Raw genomic sequence first — 16,228 nt, 5'->3', positions numbered from 1 at the left:
GAAAACATTACAATTATACAAGAGGATGTAAATAATTAATTTTCAAATTATCTTTAATTTAATCAAAAACTTTAAAATAGGAATTAATTCAAAATTTTGCAAAAAAAATGTAATTTATAATAATTAATATTTTTCTCAAAAAAACCAGTACAACCTTATCTGTATATATAAAGTGAAATATGTCCGTTTGGCTGTATGTCCCAATGAGCAGTTTAGCTACAAGCAAACAAAAGTTAAAATACGTCATAGTAGTTTTTTTGCTGAATTGCAAAAAAATCTCAAAAACAATAATGGCTTGCACTTTATAAAATTAATGATTTCTAAACTAAATTGATGAATGCCTTGATGTGCTCTAGAGTTTGCTGAGGGCAGTCACTCTGGTACATTTGGACACCTCGGGTTGATACACTCTTACTTTTACACTAAAATCAAAATTAATTAATATGAGTTGGGCCTTTACGTTTAAATGGTTCAGATGCATTTTTGTATACAATTTGACTCTTTTTGATAAAAGACTAAACTAAAAATATAATTAACCTCATGTTTAATCTAATGAACCTTAGTCAAAGATATCAATCAATAGTGCCACTTTCTTTATGACTATAATCCTATCATGATTCTCATTGTTATAGGTGGAGGCAAAGAGCATATAATCTTACCTGACAAGTTCTTGTATCCCAATAAGCATCTCTCATAACTTCACAACTAAAAGGTTTTCAGTTCACATTTTTTTTACAATTTTATCGACAATCTTAAATTTTTAAAAAACATTTAAAAAAGAGTTGTTCTTGGTTTGTTTATCCTTGTCCATGAAAAGTACATGTCTATATGTTACCACAGTATAAATCATTTATCTTGTAAAATATGGTGTTAAACATTTCATAGTGCAGTTAATGCACTTTGACTGCAGAGGGTTTTTAGGAAGGATAAAAGGAGTTGCCATTGTTTGTGTAGTATTTCTAAAATTATTTGGAATAATATTTTTGTTTCTTTCTTATTAAAAGCAGATCATTTCCTACAATTTATATGAATACAAATTAAATCTAGAAAAAAAGTTTAGTTAGATTTTATATCTTCATACAAGTTTTGAATACATTAATTTTTAGAGCTTAGTGCTTGGTCAACAGATTGCATAATATTATATGACAAGTTAGAATCTGCCTTTTCCCACTGAATTTTAATCAAATCAGTTCAAAATAATGAAGAAAATCCATTTATTCTATGACTTCATAGAGCTTTTACAAAGAAATGAGATCAATTTATTGTAATTAATGTAGAATGTACTTGCTAACATGAAACTCGTTTATTTGTTAGTTTTTTCATCCAGTTAGGAGAGAGTGTATTGGGTAAAGGGAGTGGAAGGGTAAAATTGTTATCTTAGCCTGCTGCATGTTTCGCTTACTTAGAGAACATGAAAATCTTGTGTAAAATCCAAGTAATGATATATCCATTTGTATTAAAAAATGAAAATTCTGCCTTTGTTTTTTGAGTTTATACTCCCTCTCATCACATTCACACTCACAAGTTTGATTATTAAACTGACCCATGCAAGTCAGCGGAGATATGTGCTTACACTAAATTCATAAACACACATGTTGTAACTTTTATGAATTGTATTGGTACTTTTTACATTAAATGTTCAAGTACTCGATAATTTTCAGGTTCTTTTCTGTCACAAAGAGATTACAACTGATATGCTAGATGCGTGGTAGTTTTAGATGGTAGCGAGTTAAATATACTTGTTATTCAATCTAGAGGCTATAAAGTTTATCCAATATTAATTCATTTTTGTTGTCCTGCATTATTTCGTTGAAAAATTTTATTTATAAACTTGATACAACAACTTTTAATTTTTAAAATAATAAATTTAATTAACTATCAGTTCCTTTTTGATAAAAAGGAATATCATCTTTAGGAAATTCAGTTGTGAGTAAGATTCCAGACAAATGCGCTTGTTAGGTCAAACTGTTTTTAAATATGCGTTTAGTTATATTAGGCATTTGGTCAACATTAAGAACAGTTAGACTTAATTAGCGTATTGCTCACAATTTTACGGAATATTATGAAATCTACTATTCCCTTCATTAAATTACTTTTACCAAACTTATGCAATAAACTACATATAAATACATCATAATAATGATACTTAAATCATTTTGATTTCCTTTTTTTCAGAGTTCATGACCTTGGCCTAAATGGAATAGCTGACCAAACGAATAACTTTAAGATCAAGGATGTACATAATCCATATTTATTTGTTGCTAAATAATGATTAATGATATTGTTAGCATAAAGAAAGAAATAAAAAAAATCATTATGTAATTCATACATTATAGAAAATAACATTGTTTTTATACTCGTTTTTTAAATTTTACATTAATTGTGTTTCTAGATTCCTAAAATCCGCGGAGACAAAGAAAAGTCAACGTAATTTTTGATAAACTACGTGGACACACGGACATTTACTAGTTGTAGAGTAGCTGCGCTACAAAGAACTGTTGTGTGTGTGTGTGTGTGTGTGTGTTTATTTCCTGACAAGCACACTCGACGTGTTCCTCGAGAAGAATTTCTTTATGCCGCTCCCGCGGATCTCGACCAATTAACTAAAATAAAACAGGGATGACATGACAATATCCATTAGTAGCGAAGCATAATAAAACCTTGGATGATAGAGACAGTTTTCAGTTGTATTTAAAAAGAAGATAAAATATATATCCTAAACCATAAATTGCCGCTGTTTGTCTTAAAAAGCAGCTGAGAAAATCATATTTTCTACATAGTGTTACGGACTGACGGACAGATATATAAAGTTAATTATAGAGTAGCTTTGCTACTGATATACGTCAATAAAGGTAGTAAGACAAGAGAGGTAATGTCTGATTGAGCTAATAGAAGAATCCCATCGGAACCTACATTAAATCTCATTGGTTGAAATTGTGTACACATTTCATTACGAACGCATGTTTTTTTTCATTTCGTACATAGATAAAAGTCAGCTAGTATCATTTCTATTGTATCATTTCTTAGTACAAAGCTTTACTGAATCAAAGATTTGACGAAAAATCGGGTCAGAAACGTAATCTACATATAATATGTCTATTTATACGTCGTTGTAGATAATAGGTATATAGGTCAATAGAAGGTAATATTTTGGTTTTTGTTTCTTTTATATAGTACGGCGTTTTTTGTGGCGTTTTTCGTTTTGAAGGACGGCAGATCAATAGCACTATTCATTCAATCTTATTAAATGGTGCCTAACAGCATGGAAGGGCAAGCACGTCCAAGCTTTTTTTGGGGGGGGTGAGGGGGGGGGGGAGATGTAAAATTCTCAATAGCGGGTATCTCAACTTAGAAGGGTGGGAGGAGTTTGAAATTACACCCGAGATGAGGAAATATAAATTAGCACATTAGACTTAACCTAACTTTCACATGACTAGCAATAATTATTTTTACCTGGGTTTTGACGGTCATCCTGACCTTCTTCTGTCTGACCTTCGTAGGTATACAGGAAATCTGCTCGTTGGATAATCCACACCTACCCTTGCATCTAAACAAATATGTTTTAATATATTTTTTGAAGTTGGAAGGCTGTTTTTTCTGAAAGTGGTCTCTCATATCCCCATAGGAAACAGCCTAAAACTTGAAGGGAAAAATCTCCAAATAGCAGTACCCGGATGGACGCACACACATCTTTCTATTTTGTATTATAGATGGTACCAATATTTGAAATAGCTGGGAATTGTATTTATAGAATTTAGAAGTCATTATGATTAAATTATGTTAACAGGAAAGTCATTGGATTCCGTTTGGTAAAAATATTATCAATAGAGACAAAATATCTGATCAAAAATCAACATCTTCTAAATGTATTCTTATAGAACAATTATTTCCGGATAAGCATTAATAGCAAAGCTTTTTGGACTTTTAAAATTTTTTGGACTTTTTGTATAACTTTTTTTGTATTATATAATTATCCTAATAGTCTGATTTTTGCAATAATGATTCCAAGGTCAATAAGGAACGATGATATGAGCGGAGACTGTATAATAAAGTTCTTTAAAATGTTCGTTTGTCCTATAGTATTATTTACATCTTTGCACTCTGCTCTCCTTGGTAACTTGTAAATAAAGCGACCTAGAAAACTAAATAGACACTTTACACAAAATTACAATGTAATTGAAGAACATTCGCAAACACTTGAAAAGAACAAATAAGTTTCACAAATATATTACAAAATAAAACAAAATTTTCACTTTACCCACCAAAAAAAAAAGGAATATTTCTACAATTTGAATTGAATAATTTCATAATGGAAAGAAATGAGATGGGATTTTTCTTCAATTTTATTTGTATGATTTTGAGATTTTTTATTAGTATCGCAGCTTGCCGATTCCGTAGACTTAAATTATTGCTTAGCACTAGTAGTTTGTAACATCAAATCAAGATTTAATAAAATATCCCAAAGTTTTTAGCCAACTAATGAAAAAAAACCGGTTTTTATAAACCCCTTGGGTACCAGGATAATTTACAGCTCTATATCCTCTCCCTCTATGATTAATAAATTGTATCATACCATGTACATGCGAAAAAGTATGGTATTAAAATTTTCACACTACATTTATTTTCACTTAACCTAAAACAAATTTTCGTCTGGCCTTAGATTATATCGGGAAGGGATGGGACATTAGAATCTAAATTATACTTTTACCCAAAAAAGTATTATTCTATTTACGTTTTTTTTTATTAGTTAGCTTACAACTTTGGGTATTTTTATTGAATATTGCTGGTTGGTTTATAGCGGAAAAGTTAATTATCAAATTAAATTAAATGTAAGCTTTCCAATATAATATCAATGATTCATAAATGATTTAAATTAAATTAATAAATCTTACTGCTCCTATAAACTTAATTGACCTTTTTATTTTTCTTTCTCTTTATAATATTCTTACAATTTCTTTATTATTTTCAAACACCAATGTATGTAGAATATGCGTGGATACTATGACAGGTAAAAAAAATTTCGTCAGTTTAGCTTGATAACATGGAACTCGTTTTTTGGTCAGTTCGTTCATCCAGTAGAAGTGGAGGGGGTGGGGTGAAGAGAGTGTAAGGGGGGAATCGTTGGTTTAGCCAGCTGCTAGATTAACTTGATTAGATAACATGAAAATCTGGTATAAGATCCAAGTAATAATATATCCATTCAGACACCTAAAACCCAACCCCTCTAAAACACATTAACCGTTGCCCCCCATTTCAGACCATTATATGAGGAATAGAGACATATTTTTAAGAATTGTAATCATGTATTGCTTGCGTGTCAAATTAAACTTTTGAAACAGTTATCAAAGAAGAAAAATGTACATAGAATTTAAATAGACGCCTTTTAGAATTTGCGAAAATCGTTGAAAACCAACTCTTTGATTGTTTCATTGTTGTGTGAAAGTCTGTGATGTGTAGATTAATGGGTAGTGCCTTAAGTGTCTATTAATTTGCACGTTGTTATCACATGCTTTGTCACTTGTCTGACATGTCGGCAGAAGATATAGATAGGCATATAGATTCTTGCATGCCTACATGCGAAGGGAAAGGGAGAGTACAGAAAATAGCCTAAATCCTTCCCAAGAAACAGTCTAGAACCATGCCGTGACCTATGTAAATCAATCGTTTCAGTGGTTAACAAGATCTTCAGGGACAAACAAAAACCTTACTACTTTATTAGACAATAGCAGCTATGCCCCTAGAGGACTCTATATCTACATATAGGAGAACCATATTGGTTACGTGGTTAGCAAGGTCCTTCGGTACACACACACACAGTTCCTGTTAGTTTATCATAAGGATGATTAAGATTTGGCACATGGCACAATAACATCCGCATCAAATAATTTTAAATGTTTGAATACCTATCTCTTCATCAGACCATTATTCTGCTAAGTGTAAGATGAATAGAGAGAAAACCATTAGGAAAATATAATCTCGCAAAATTTCAACCCATTTTTTTCACCAGTTTTTTTCGCACTGCATGTAGCTGCTACTAGTTTTACTTTTGTATTTACCCATTGAAACGCAGTTTTTATCAACTAAATAAATTTACGTTCTAAAATTACGATCTGGATAGCTTTTCCATATCTATATTAATCCCTATATAAAAGTAACAGGATGTCTATTTGTCTATAGCTCAAGATCTCGCTATCTACTGGACTTGTATGGTTCTAATTCTTGTAGGTATAAGGAAGGTTTAAAACTATTTTTGGGGAGGTTACCTTCAATCTCCCATGAGAAATGGCTGTTGTCAAAAGTACGGACACAAAAACTTTTTGTGTTAACCTAAAATGTAAGTGAATAGTCGAGATGCTAATCCACCCCCCCCCCCCCCCAATTAGCGACCCCCTGGAAACTATTGATTTGTAAGAATTGATTTAATTAAATTCTCATTTATAATTTTGTACATATTTGTTCTTGTTTTTCTGCAACTGAAAAAATCTTTTAAATTTATGGATAAAAGAAATTCTCAGTTTTTGTATTTTGCTTTTTTTTCAAACCTCAGAATATTTTGAATAAAATTAATTATTACAAAAACAATATATTTTATTATTTTTATAAAGGAAAGAAAAGGAGGCCAATAAATACAAAAGTAAAAAATACCAAACAAAATAGAATATAAAAAAAGTGCACTGAAAGTTTAATTTGAAAATGAATTAGTCTTAAAATGGTCAAATTATTTTAGCAATGATAACTATATCCATAAGTAACGGAGAAAAAATGGAAAAAATGAAGAAATTCTTATGATACATTGCATTGGGTAATTGTTATTATCCAATAAAAATTCTATTTGGACTGAAGTATGTTCGTATTTTTATTCATTTGTTAGGGTTATTAAAAGTTTAAAAATATGCCTGTGATTATGGTGAAAGCAAGGACGTCCAAGCTTTTTTTTATTTAGGGGAGGGGTAGGTAATCACCCCGTTACCCCCTTCTCCTTAGACGTCCCTTGGTGCAAGGCTCTTAATAAGTTACTACCTCCTATCAGGTATAGAACTGTGTGTGCGAATGGGGCGTTTGTCCAAACTTATGTATGGAGACCGCTCTTCTATGAGTACTACTAAAAACCTACTTTTACTGCAATACACATAGACATTCTCATCGTCGGTTCGTTTGTTTAGAATGCTTAACCCTCTATTCCCACAAGTATAATACGAATTTGGTTGAGCTGGTGGAAGCTCAACAAAAGACCCACGCGAGGTATTATGCTGCTTTATCAAAGAATTTGAAAATTGAGGATCGCATCTCCAGAACAATTGAAGATAAAATTTGGATGTGTTAATTTCGTAGTTAGTAGTAGGTGAACAATATCTAAAAGAACAGGTCGCAATTTATTAAGCTTCCATTATTCTATCCCTCCCTGGCAATGTTGGCTTGTAGTAATAAGTATCATGTTTTAGTAGGAAGGAAAGGTATTTTAACTACATAATAATTGTCCGTCTGTCTGTCTGTTAGACAAAAATGGAGAAACATGATTTTCTCGGCTCCTATAAAAGAAAGAAGGCTGAAACTTTTTGACAATATTCCCATCACTAAGGAGCATAATTAACTATAAAAAAACATCCACGACGGTCAAACTGCTTTTTAGCAGGTTGTTGGTTTTTTTAATGTTTTTTACATTTAACATCCTGTTACTTTGGCTTAATGAAGTTTTCTTAACCTGGATTTTTTCAATTAAAAATTAATTTTCTCTACTATAACATGGAGTATATATAAAACAAAAGAAAACAAAAACTTGGAGTTAATTAAAAAAGATTCACCTAACTAGTCTTTTTCGTTAAGATATAAAGTAGCGTAGCTAGTCTATATCTAGAACCGTACGTCTGTAATTCACTTAATTGCTTCACTTAGATATCATTTTCTTATTTTTTTAGGATCTAAATGAAGGGAAGTGTCTAAAATTAAATGTACTATTTAACAAAAAGATTAAATACGTGCAAAATACTTTCTATCATAATAAACAACATTTCATGATTACATTGATATATCAAATAAAGCTATACAATCAAATAAATGACAAAAATAGGTATTTTTTTTTTTAAATAAAAAATAATATTTTATTTATTTGTATATTAACTTGCAATGTTGCGATATTTTTTACCCATATATTTCAAACCAAAAATATATTTCATGGATAAATCGATCAATGCTTTACTTTGCAAAGCGACTTAACTTTCTTTGATATTCACCAGAGGAAAATGTTACATTATGATATACCGTTCAATAAAAATCTTAATGGAATGTATTGGCCGGTAAACAGTGATCCTAGAATCATAAGACACACACAGCCTGTAATATGAATAAGAATTACTAAACATTTGTACTGAATATCCTATTATATAAAGTAATAAGCTTTTTTCTGTCTGTAGCGAAGGATCTCGCTATTTTTTGCCCATCCATATCCCTTTGATTATAGAGCCCCTAGATGCTAGGGGCGCAGCCACTAGTACTGATATATTATAATAGTTAGAATTTTTCGGTTTTTTTTTACAAAATTGCCTGTCAAGCATTGATAAATAAAGAGTTGCTTTTTCTCCTATCAATTGCCACTTCCAAGGGCCATTACCCTGCGGTGCACTAAGTCTGTAGGGCTACCTAGTACCATAAATAAACTAACCTAAAGTATTAACATAATACGAAAACTAAACCCCCCCTATAATTTTGAATATATTTTTTAAAAATTGTAAAGGGTTGGGGGAGTTATTAGTGATTGTACTGTGTGTAAAAGCCATGCCTTAATCCCTGATAAAAAGTGCATCTAAAAAGTGCACCTCTGTGTTGACATTTCTAACATATCATTTCATCTATTTATTGTTTTTTTATTTATCTTCCAGGATACTTTTTATGTGAAGCTACTCTATAAGTTTTCATTAATTTATTAATTTTTAGATAAAGCTTAGGGTCAACAAACAGAAATTATTTCTATACTTATATGTGAATACATATACATTCCAACACTGCATGAAAACGATGCTGTGAGAATTGGTGCAAAAAATATGACGTAACAAAAAAAATTAGCCAATGAGAGGCCACTATAAATTTTACCATTGGTCAATAACGGCCTCTCATTGGCTAATTTTTTTTGTTACGTCATATTTTTTGCACCAATACTCACAGCATCCATGAAAACGTTTTAAAAATGAAGAAAACACATGTATTGTATGGTTTTATAGAAAAAAAGTCAGGTTCGGCAACCAAGAACAACTATCGGCCATGCGCCTAAAGGGTGGCGATAATCCACTTTTGATATTAAAATTTCACGTTTGAGGGTTGTGATATATACATAATAGTTATTCTTATCGATTCAGCTGTTAATGAGATTCTTTGGTACACAAGACATGCACACATTCAGTTACTTTTATGTACATAAAGTATACATTTGAGCGAGCAATAATGCTAATTTTATTCTTTTATATAAAATCTTCAAAGATATAAAAGATGCATAATTGTATTTAATGTACTGTTTGCCTGTTGGGAAAATTTAATATTTATATCTATAATACTGGTTTTACATTGTTATATTCAAAAATGTCTTTGTGTGTGTTTTTTTACAAAGAATAACAAACGTAAAAGAAAACATTTTAATAATTAGCTTTTGTATCTATTTTTAAAAAGTAAAAGAAATTTAGCTATCCTATTATATAAAGTAGTAAACGTTTTGTGTCTGTCCCGAAGGATCTCGCTAACCGCTGAACCGATATTGTTCTCCTTTACAGTGAAGCTTTTTATAGGTCCTGGGAAGGTTTTAAACTATTTTTTTTGTACCCTTACGTGCCCCTAGAGGCTTCTAGGGGCGTAGCCGCTAGTGTATAATATACTGGTTGTACGTTGTAATTTTCGAAAAATATCTCTTTGTCTTTTTTTGCAAAGAAATTGGAAATTATACTTTTTATATTTATTTGTCAAAAAGTCCTCCCTTCACTTTTAACCTAAAGTTTTATCATTGACTTTTTGATGAAACCAAAAAATGCTTTTCTATGAAAAATATTATTTTAGGAGCAAGATAAAAAGTTTTACCTGTCCAGATGTACCAGGTTAGGTTCTTTGTAGCCCAGAAAGTTTACCAGTATCTCACTGCGCATGTCAGGAAAGGTAATCTTTACAGAAGTCTGAACAAAAACACTCAAATTCATTTCAAACTCGTTTTCTTTTTATCTTCTAAATAAACTTTTTTCTTTCCGTGGCGGGGAGCTCTAAAACCACAGGGAACTCTCTTTTAAAACCCCTACCTAACCTAGCCAATCCTAAAATAAGCATCAAAACATTTTTTATAATCACTCTGTGTTATAGTTCATATGTAATTTGAGGTAAACCGCTGAATCTTTCTTTAAACCCCATTTAAAATCTTTCTGACTTGCAGCATGAAAAATTCTTAACGTCTTTAGTATGTTCAAACCCATCACCTATCCAACAACTAATGTGCTTGGTGTTACGATCAGTCACAAGTAATCGTATTTAAATAATATCTTATCTGCTTCCCTCACTGACCGACTCTTCAAACAGAAAAGTTGTAAACTGCTCTTAGAGTGCTTTGAGTCAACTTATTAGAGTGTATATTAGATCTTTTCATGAAAATACCCTTTTTCGAATTTCAATCTTCTGCTAACCTAAAAAGTTACTTTAGGGGCCTAGAAATATATGTACAAAATTTCAGCTCTCTATCTCTACTGGCGACCTATAACGGTAGCACGGCGGTTTTAACCCTTACAGCTCGGACCCCAATTCCCACCTTAATAGATTGGGGGGGGGGGGGGGAGGGGGCTCCAAGAGCCCCCCCTCTATCTCGGCTTCTGTTACAGATAAAGACGTAAATTTTTTTTCTGGTGGTTCATGTGTATTTTTAGAGAAAATTACTTTTTCTAGTCATAGCAGCCAGGCCGCTCCTTAGCCGCTTTTTAGCGTCCAGCCGCTAAATTTTAAAACAGCTGTAGAGCGGCCAATTTGATGATGACCAAATTTTAGGACGAACTTTAATTTTTCATAACAAAAAAATTACTTTTTCTGATCATCGCCGAAAAACGGCAAATAATGGAAACCGCCATTTTCGGCGGTTATGGCGGTAAAACGGCGGTTGGCGGCGCCGATTAATATTTTTATCTGTTTGATGTTGCTCAAGGATTTACCAAAAAAATTTATGGGACTCTAGCTGTAATAGAAGCCACGATATTCATGATATATGTCTGTAGTAAAAGCCGGACAAAAATCGGTCATAAAGTCGGTCAGGGAGTGGTCAAACGGTCATAACACATTTTTTCTCAGAAGGTCATTGATATCTAAGTATTCACCAAAAAAATTTTAGGTTTCTCCTTATACACAAAAGTCATAATGTAGAAATTAAGATTTTTTTAGAATTTTTTTCTAATTTTGGTGCTACCCAACCGACTTTGACCGGACACCACGACCGACACAGACCAGATATCCTAATAAAATCAACTCTTGCCGACGTATAATTACTAAACTTAAAAAGTCATGAAGTCACAGCACTCCATCTTACCTACAAAAAAAATGAGATTGAAAAAACTAGAGGGGGGGGGGGGGCTCTTGGAGCCCCCCCCTCGATCTGTAAGGGTTAACAATATCTCAGTAATGTGCAGGTTTTCAGCTCTTCTGCATATTTCAATTTAAACACATAAGGTCAAAGATATTATATCCAAAAAATCTTTAGTCAAAGTCTACTCTAGACCTAGCGCCAGTCAGTTTTCTAAAATCATGCATTTTATACCTGTGAAAAATGAAATCGCCAGCGCTAGGTGTAGAGTAGACTTTGACAAAAGATTTTTGGGATATCATATCTTAGGCCTTATGTGTTTAAGTTGAAATATGCAGAACACCTAAATTCACCTTCCAAGCCATTCTCTAAGCATTTTAATTTTTTTTTGAAATAACGGGATTTCAAAACTGCCTTTTGAAAAGGCCTAAAAGATATCTTTTTTTTGTCCCTTTTTTCACTATATATAGTTACAACTTATTAAGATATTATTTTCAGGTAAAAAAAATTGGCGCTTCCAGCACCAAAACCGGCAAAAACAGGCAGTTAAACTTCTGAACCCCTACTTAACCCCCTGACAGACCCCCCCTCTATCTCGGCTCCTGTTACAGATAGAGACGTAAAACTTTTTTCTGGTTGTTCATGTGTATTTTTAGAGAATTACTTTTTCTAGTCATAGCGGTCAGACCACTCCTTATCCGCTTTTTAGCGGCCAGCTGCTAAATATTAAAACAGCTGTAGAGCGGCCAATTTTAAAGCTAAGAAAAATTAAATTTTATGACAAACTATTATTTTTTATAATAAAAAAATACCTTTTCTGACCATCGCCGAAAAACGACAAATAACGGAAACCGCCAATTTAAAACGGTGGTTGGCGGCGCTAAATAATATTTTTATCTGTTTATAGTTACAACTTATTAAGATATTATTCTCAGTTAAAAAAAAATTGGCGCTTCCAGCACCCAAACTGGCAAAAACAGGCAGTTAAATTTCTGTATCCCTACTTAACCCCATAACAGACCCCCCCTCTATCTCGGCTCCTGTTACAGATAGAGACGTAAAACTCTTTTCTGTTGGTTCATGTGCATTTTTAGAGAAAATTACTTTTTCTAGTCATAGTGGTCAGACTGCTCCTTATCCGCTTTTTAGCAGCCAGCCGCTAAATATTAAAAAAGCTGTAGAGCGGCCAATTTTAAAGCAAGGAAAACCAAATTTTATGACGAGCAATTATTTTTCATAACAAAAAAAAATGCTTTTTCTAACCATTGCCAAAAAACGACAAATAATGGAAACCACCAATTTTGGCGGTAAAACGGCGGTTGGCGGTGCTAGTTTTATCTGTTTATGATCACAATAAAGACTACATACAAAAATTGGCTGGTCTAAAGCTGTTTTAGAATTCGGCTACTGGCAGCTTAAAAACGGCAAAACTACAGGTAGGAAATAAAAAATCAGTTAAAAATCGGTCAAGGAGTGGCCAAACGGTCATGGCCTTACTATTCACGGAAGTTTATTATTGTTTTAAAGTTATTATGTTTTTCAACCTATTTTTAAAAAAATACACTATTCTAAGACATGAAGATATATTTCGATTTTAGCAATCATTTTCAATTCATTTTGTCTAAAAAAATATAGGTATGAGACATTAGATAACAGCGATTTCACTTTTCACAGGTATAAAATGCATGATTTTAGAAAACTGACTGGCGCTAGGTCTAGAGTAGACTTTGACAAAAGATTTTTTGGATATAATATCTTTGGCCTTATGTGTTTAAATTGATATATGCAGAAGAGCTGAAAACCTGCACATTACTGAGATATTGTTAAAACCGCCGTGCTACCGTTATCTGTTGATATTTTACATGCCTGGCGCTAGGTCGCCAGTAGAGATAGAGAGCTGAAATTTTGTACATATATTTCTAGGCCCCTAAAGTAACTTTTTAGGTTAGCAGAAGATTGAAATTCGAAAAAGGGTATTTTCATGAAAAGATCTAGTGTATATGTTAGAAAAAAACCTTTTTTTGTTGTTGTCCAATTTTATAATTTATTCTGTGTTAAACCATAAATTGAGGTCCTGTTCTTAAACTAAATCTTTAAAAAGTTATATATTTTATTTAAAAAAATACAAAGTGAATTATAGAGTAGCCGCACTGCCTCTAAATAAAAAACTTACTCTTGTAGGTTTACAGGGATGGTCCGCGGTGGGAATCTTGTGTATCAACTCTCTACAAAGTATAATAACATGATAAATATCATATTATCATTACACATTTGGGTCGGGTGATTTCCAAAAAAGTGCCTGTATAACACAGAAATCCCCCTCTTAATTTTTAAATAACTAACAAGAGGGGCACTAACCCTGTGGGGCTACCCACCCATCACCCAATATAATTTAACCTATCCTGACCTAAAGTAATAAAAAACGAACCAAAAACTTTATTGAAACTTTTGTTTCAATTACGGGGGGGGGGGGGGCTGAGTCCTTAAGAATTTACTTTAAAGGAAAATGAAAAGATTTCTCAATATATAATACACCATTTTGATCATTTTGGAAAGTACTCAGGGAGGGAGACAACTTATTGAGACTTAATAAATCTATAATAGCAGAATAACATCTTCTTGATTATCTTCCAAACTACAATTCCAAATCAGTAGTAATAGGCAATAAAAAGATATGTGTGTGAAATTTTGTCTGGGGTAGCTAGTTAGATGTTTTTATGAATAGGGTGGTTTGGTGGATGGAAGGAAATTTAATCACTTAATCACCTTGATAAATTTAAGTATCAAATGTTTTTAAAAGTCAAACTAACAATAATTATGTTTTTTGAGCGAAGTTTTTCTTTGGACTATTCGTAACGGATGGCTCCTATTGTAATTCAAGGCATTTAAAACTATCCTATTTATATCAAACTTGGGATAATGATTCCTGTAAAAGTTAAGTGTGATTTAGAAAGGGTAGCAACTCTATAATTGTTACAAGAAAGTCAGTAGGTCCATTTTAGGCGAAGCATTTCTATAATTAAGAATTAAAATGTAAGTATGTCTATATTAAACAAATTGGATTTCTAATACTCTATATTCATTTATGTTGGTTTGTCTGTTAATATGTTAAGTTTCACTTTAATGAATGTTGTCATCCTTGTTATATCTTAGAACAAAATATTTCAATATATTGTAGAAAATGATGGAAAATAAATACTCTTTACCTTGTTGTATATTTTCCACTTCTGTTTAGAATGAGACTTTTCTTAGTCGCGTGTCTAAAAGTAAAACAAGAATAACTATATCAACAAGTAACGCAGTGCAGTAACATGTTTGGGGGCTTTCACATTTCTGAAACCCCCTTCTACAGCTCTTATTTTTTTGCTACTAATTGACAATAAAGGGGATTTTGGTTAGTTTACTCTAGGTAAGGAATTACCCTCCCTAGGGGTGAGCCCTAAAAAAATCCCCTCAACCATATCTTAAATTTATTAATTGAGAATGGGGGATAGGGGTTGAGATCATAAGTGTTCAATAGGCAATTTGTGTGAAAGAACTCAACTTTGTTTGTTAACTCAATGAGTTTTGAATTAGCAATTCGCCAATCAATAAAAGAGATTTTCAATGTATTTATCATACAATGTTCTTTTATAAAAAAATGAAACTTTCCATGTATATATTATTGGAAAACTACTAGTTGAACCAGCTAACAACGTGTAATACGTTTTCAAATATCAAATATATCGGAGTTCGATATCTCTAATTTCAATGAAAAATGAATGTAAATGTTTCAACGTACAGCTCAATGCTTTTTCAAAGCGAACCCTTTTCTATATTAAGGCAGGTCCGTTCCAGACAATTGATAACATCTTTTAATTAATTTTTTGGAATATTGATTCCTAGGACATTTAGGAATAATGTAATAAGCATAATCAAGTACTAAAATGTAAGTATTTCTATATCAAGCGTAAAGTAATTTTGGGATAGATTTAAACGGAATTTTTGTTGAAACTTATAACTTATGTTGAATGTCAAATACTCTATATATTTCAATGTTCGTTTGTCTGACTTTCAAATATATTGTCATCCTTGTTTTATCTCTGCTTCGCTTTATATGGATGTAATAATTCTTGATACAATATAGACTGAAACAACAAGATAAAATTGTATGTATAGAATCAATTTAAAAAATGGATGTAGAATACACGAGGATATTAAGACAGGGGGAAAATTGTAGTCAATATAGGTTGATATTTCTCCTGTGTTTTATTGGTCAGTTCGTTTATCCAGTAGGAAAGGAGGGGATGCGGTAAGGGAGGGGGATAGTTTAGTCTGCCATAACTTTATTGGAGTATATGGTAATTTTGTGTTAGATCCATGTAACAATATAACCATTAAAATAATTGAATACATAACAAACAGCGGTAAATAAAAACTATTTTAACAAAAATAAAAGTTTTATGTAATTTTAAATGCAGTCATAAAGTACAAATTTTAATTTAAGTATGAGGATGGCTCATGTCTGTCTGTTATATACATTGTTATGTACATAACGATCTCATAAATGGTTTGACCGATTGTTTTTTACTTTGTAAGGATGATTTCCATAGGTCTATGCAAGGTTTTAGGCTATTTAAAATCAGTAAAAAGTATTCTTGGCTAAAAAAATATTCAAGGTTTCAGGAAGGGTATGGGCAAAGGGCAGTTTAGTATACT

At 32.0% G+C, this 16,228-nt stretch overlaps 1 protein-coding gene across 3 annotated transcripts in view; it reads right to left on the bottom strand.

Annotated features, from left to right (window-relative positions):
- The window catches only part of LOC145329465 (uncharacterized), a 38,294-nt gene that overhangs the window by 18,554 nt on the left and 3,512 nt on the right, over positions 1–16,228 (bottom strand). For all 3 annotated transcript variants that reach the window (XM_080173623.1, XM_080173624.1, XM_080173625.1), the window contains exons 3-10: positions 14,737–14,790; positions 13,704–13,755; positions 10,060–10,151; positions 3,454–3,547; positions 2,534–2,603; positions 1,477–1,576; positions 660–705; positions 342–422 (exon numbers count right to left, since the gene is read on the bottom strand). In XM_080173623.1, coding sequence (XP_080029749.1) covers positions 342–422; positions 660–705; positions 1,477–1,576; positions 2,534–2,603; positions 3,454–3,547; positions 10,060–10,151; positions 13,704–13,755; positions 14,737–14,790 — 589 coding nt within the window. The remainder of the gene's footprint in view (positions 1–341; positions 423–659; positions 706–1,476; positions 1,577–2,533; positions 2,604–3,453; positions 3,548–10,059; positions 10,152–13,703; positions 13,756–14,736; positions 14,791–16,228) is intronic.

Source organism: Acartia tonsa, chromosome 10 (genome assembly GCF_053477335.1).
Source record: "Acartia tonsa isolate MP-2025a chromosome 10, ASM5347733v1, whole genome shotgun sequence".
Taxonomy (NCBI): domain Eukaryota; kingdom Metazoa; phylum Arthropoda; class Copepoda; order Calanoida; family Acartiidae; genus Acartia; species Acartia tonsa.
The sequence above is the reverse complement of the archived record's forward strand: the minus strand, read 5'-3'. Positions and strand labels throughout refer to the sequence as shown.